The following is a 4687-nucleotide window of genomic DNA, read 5'->3' as shown; positions in this document are numbered from 1 at the left end:
GCTTGGGCTGGTACGGTAGTATCATCTGTGAAATGCAAGCTTCAAGGAAGCACTCGTTTGCCTGCATTCTCAATGGACGGGGACTTTGTTATTGGTGGTGTTTTCTCTCTTCATACCTACGCACACACAGTTTACAATGACTACACCATCATACCCGAGCCTGTGAAATGCAAAGGAAGGTCAGTATTGGAAAGAAGAGAGTGATCAAAACATATTGCACTATGTAAGAATGAAAATGTTTTCACGTTTTATTTTCTGTGGTATTACATTGCTTCTGTATGGTTCTGAAAAAAATCACCAAGAAAAATATTCCAATAGTCAGTCATTTATATTTGTGGAAGTAATATTTGTGTTTTTGAAAACAGAAATCATATTTTTAAACAACAATCTTACAAAAATCAAACAGGAAATGACAAGCCTTTACATATTTATTTATACATTTTTGTGATTTATCATGATAATCATTTCTGCTGAATTTAACTGATGAAGCAATGTGTTGAAGTGCCCGTAAAAATTTAAGTCATTATTTGGCCGTGGTCAAAACCCACAACTCCTACAATGTTTTCTTGTGACATTTAACCTAAGTCTGTAGTTTAATTTCTAAAAGTGAGTTAACTTTCTGCAGGATTAATGATCTGCAATCATTACGTGCAATGATCTTTGCCATAGAAGAGATTAACAACAGCACAGAGCTGCTGCCCGGAATTAGGCTCGGGTATCAGATCTATGACTCATGTGCATCAGTGGCTGTGGCAGTGCATGTGGCATTTCAGTTTCTAAATAGCTTCGACCCTGTGTTTTTCATTGGTAACAATTGCTCACAATCTGGTATGGTGATGGCCGTTGTTGGGGACTCTGGGTCTATGACATCCATCAGTTTGTCACAAGTCATCAGTTCTTTTAACATTCCCCAGGTAAATGCCAATTTCCAATTTCTGTCCATTTTTGTATTTAAAATATGCCATGTGATATTTGTGTTTGCAGTATTTTCTGAGCTACACTGTTTTATTTCTTTTGGTTTAGGTGAGCCACTTTGCCACATGTGCATGCTTGTCTGACAAGCAGCAGTACCCAAGTTTTTTCAGAACAGTCCCCAGTGACCAGATTCAAGCTGAAGCACTAGCCAAGCTAGTGAAACACTTTGGCTGGACTTGGATAGGTGCTGTTCGGTCAGATTCGGATTATGGAAATAAGGGCATGGCTTCTTTTCTCCAAGCAGCACAGAAAGAGGGGATCTGTGTGGAATACTCTGTATCTTTTTATCGGACAGACCCACAGAGCAGAATTCAGAGAGTGGCAGATGTTATCCGCAGGTTTCTTCATCAGAGATAATTATTGTGCATTGACTTGTTTAATTATCTTTAAAATAAACATTTGATGATGTAAAAAGACACAAAAACATTTTTCAAATGCACTATGTCGTCTCAGCAGGTCTACAGCTACAGTTGTGGTGGCATTTGCAGCTTTAGGAGACATGAAGATATTGTTGGAGGAGCTTTCACGTGAGCCTTCCCCACTACGCCAATGGATAGGCAGTGAGTCATGGATAACATACTCAGAATTAAAGAGATTCCATTTATGTGCTGGGGCCATTGGATTTGCGATTCCGAAGTCAGTAATTCCAGGTCTAAGAGACTTCTTGTTGAATCTGTCTCCCTCTGAAGTGGCTGCTTCTCAAGTACTTACTGAGTTTTGGGAAGATTCATTCAACTGCACACTTAAAAACAGTAAGGAATGTTTCTAGGTTTAAATGATCCTGTCAAACTTCTGGTGTTACAAGGTGCACTGTTGATCCATAAGCTTAGCAGTTTTCAATTAAATATTATACACACACGCACACACACACACACACACACACACACACACACACACACACACACACACACACACACACACGTATGGTTTTCAGAATATTGGTCACAGTGGAAAGTACATAAAAGAGATCTGAGACTAGTTTGAATTTCAGAGTTTAAAATGTCAGTTCTGTCTTTGTTTATTTTTAGATACTGTTGCAGACAAGAAGGTATGTGATGGAAAAGAAGACATAAACAGTCTCCATAATCAGTACACTGACACATCTCAGCTCAGAATTACTAACATGGTGTACAAAGCTGTGTATGCAATAGCACATGCCATTCATAATGCAATGTGTCGAGGAGCAAATGTCACAGCTCAGTGTGACACATTAACCAAGTTGCAGGCCAAACAGGTCAGAAGAAATAAATATCTTAATGGCAGTTTCCCTCATCACCTGCTTGAATTCAATTTTGTATTAATATTGATTATTGCACTATTTTATCTATTTCCTTTCTCTCCCACCCTCTCTCTTTATTCATGTTTACAGATTTTAACTGAACTGAAAAAGGTAAATTTTTCCCAAAATGGATATGATGTGTCATTTAATGCTAATGGTGATCCTGTGGCTATTTATGAGCTCGTTAACTGGCAGAAAAGTGAAAGTGGCATCATTGATATTATAACTGTAGGGCTTTATGATGCATCACTACCAGTGGGCCACGAACTTTGGATTAACAGAAATATAACCTGGATGGAGGATAGCAGAAAAGTAATGACTCAAAGGATGAGAATCTAACTCTACTGAACAAGATAATTTATATTTATTATGCCACCTTTGTGTGTTGACAGGTGCCAGTGTCAGTGTGCACTGACAGTTGTTCTCCAGGAACTCGTAAAGTACTGCAGAAAGGAAAACCCATCTGCTGCTATGACTGTATAGCGTGTCCTGAGGGAGAGATCAGTAATACAACAGGTAAAATGAAAAAAATTCTATGCATGTAAAATGTTTTTATTGTGAACATATGAAAATTACAGAAATTACAAGGAGCCTATATACTTTTTTTCTCTCTTATTCAGATTCAGCTGACTGTTTACCCTGCCACAAAGAATTCTGGCCTAATGCAAAGAGAGACACTTGTATCCCTAAACCTATAGAGTTTCTTTCCTTTCAAGACATCTTAGGAATCACCTTGGCTACATTCTCAGTCATTGGTGCCTGTCTGGCCATTATCACTGGAGTTGTATTCCTTTATCACAGGACATCTCCAATTGTCCGAGCCAACAATTCTGAGCTGAGCTTCCTGCTGCTCATCTCACTGACTCTGTGTTTCTTATGTTCATTAACTTTCATTGGAGCACCATCTGAGTGGTCCTGCATGCTGCGTCACACTGCATTTGGTATCAACTTTGTTCTCTGTATTTCCTGTGTACTTGGGAAAACTATAGTGGTTTTAATGGCCTTTAAAGCTACAATTCCAGGTAGTAATGTGATGAAATGGTTTGGTCCTCCACAGCAGAGAATGACTGTTATGTCTTTCACATTTATTCAAGTTTTAATATGTTCTTTTTGGTTAGTATTCAGTCCCCCTTTTCCAATAAAAAATCTAACCACATACAAGGAGAAAATCATATTGGAATGTGCATTAGGCTCTCCTGTTGGCTTCTGGGCTGTTCTCGGGTACATAGGGCTACTTGCTTTGTTTTGCTTTGTTTTAGCCGCCTTAGCCCGCAAATTACCTGATAATTTCAATGAAGCCAAGTTTATCACCTTCAGCATGTTGATATTCTGTGCAGTGTGGATCACCTTTATCCCAGCATATGTTAGTTCACCTGGGAAATTTGCTGTAGTTGTAGAAATCTTTGCCATTCTGGCCTCCAGCTTTGGACTAATAATGTGTATATTTGTTCCAAAATGTTTTATCATATTGTTTAAGCCTGAGAAAAACACCAAGAAATGTTTAATGAACAAAAATTAATCAGAGTATATTGGACTTTTCACAACAAGCTAGTATTCCATTTTTAAGCTGAAATTCTACATATTCAATATGCATAGGAAAGTTTTGGTTACTTTGTCAAATTAAGATTATTTCTGTTGTGATTAATAGCAAACACAGAAATGTATTTACAAATTAAGGGAGTTATTTGAAAAGATGGATGGGATACTTTTTAAGGTCTTTTTTTTTTCTGGAAAACCTGATTAATTTGCACAATAACTTTTATGCAATAAATTGGACAATATTGCCAGATGTAGCAAAAGATGATACAAATTAAATTTCATTTATGACTGATAATTAATTTATTTTATTTAAACGGTTCAGAAGTTTCAACATTTCCTCCAGTTAGGGTTAGGGTAATTGATTTACTGACCATCATCCAATTATTTAGGGAAAAACAGCTATCCAAAGTTTCCTGGCCCTGGAAAAGTAATCGCCCTCCCCTTAGTGAGAGCCATTATCCACAAATGGATGAACCTTAAAACCAATTACCTACCGAATTTGTCTCAGTTAGGGTGAATGTTTGTGATTCAAAAACAAGAAAGAAACTGGACAAAAATGGTATTCATGGGGGAGCCGCAAGGCAAAAACAACAACAAAAAACTGCTGACCAAAGTCCAAAGAATACCAAACTGGATATCCTGAAGGCAAATGCTCATGCTCTATAATTTAAGTACAGTCAGATTATGTAGCAGGACAATTATCAGAAACACACTAACAAATCTATTTTATGCTCAAAAAAAGGAAAATGATGATTTTGAAGTCAAATTCTGGACTTAATCAGATCGAGATAATTTGGCATGGCCTTATAAATGTCATTTAGGGGTGGCTGTAGCTCAGGTGGCAGAGCAGGTCAGCCACTAATCAGAAGGTCGGCGGTTCGATCCCTGGCTGCA

At 37.7% G+C, this 4687-nt stretch overlaps 1 protein-coding gene across 1 annotated transcript; it reads left to right on the top strand.

The window, feature by feature from the left end:
- Positions 1-653: 653 nt before the first annotated feature.
- On the top strand, positions 654-3773 carry LOC308400663 (extracellular calcium-sensing receptor-like; the record flags this gene model as incomplete). The annotated part of the gene is made up of 7 exons (XM_080888499.1): positions 654-914; positions 1024-1313; positions 1432-1727; positions 2004-2209; positions 2345-2566; positions 2647-2770; positions 2875-3773. 7 exons carry the CDS (start codon positions 654-656, stop codon positions 3771-3773), a joined length of 2298 nt encoding a protein of 765 aa, XP_080744625.1.
- Positions 3774-4687: the final 914 nt, after the last annotated feature.

Source organism: Rhamphochromis sp. 'chilingali' (genome assembly GCF_963969265.1).
Source record: "Rhamphochromis sp. 'chilingali' genome assembly, chromosome: 8".
Classification (NCBI taxonomy): Eukaryota; Metazoa; Chordata; class Actinopteri; order Cichliformes; family Cichlidae; genus Rhamphochromis; species Rhamphochromis sp. 'chilingali'.
Note: the sequence above shows the minus strand (reverse complement) of the source record. Positions and strands in the feature narration are given on the sequence as shown.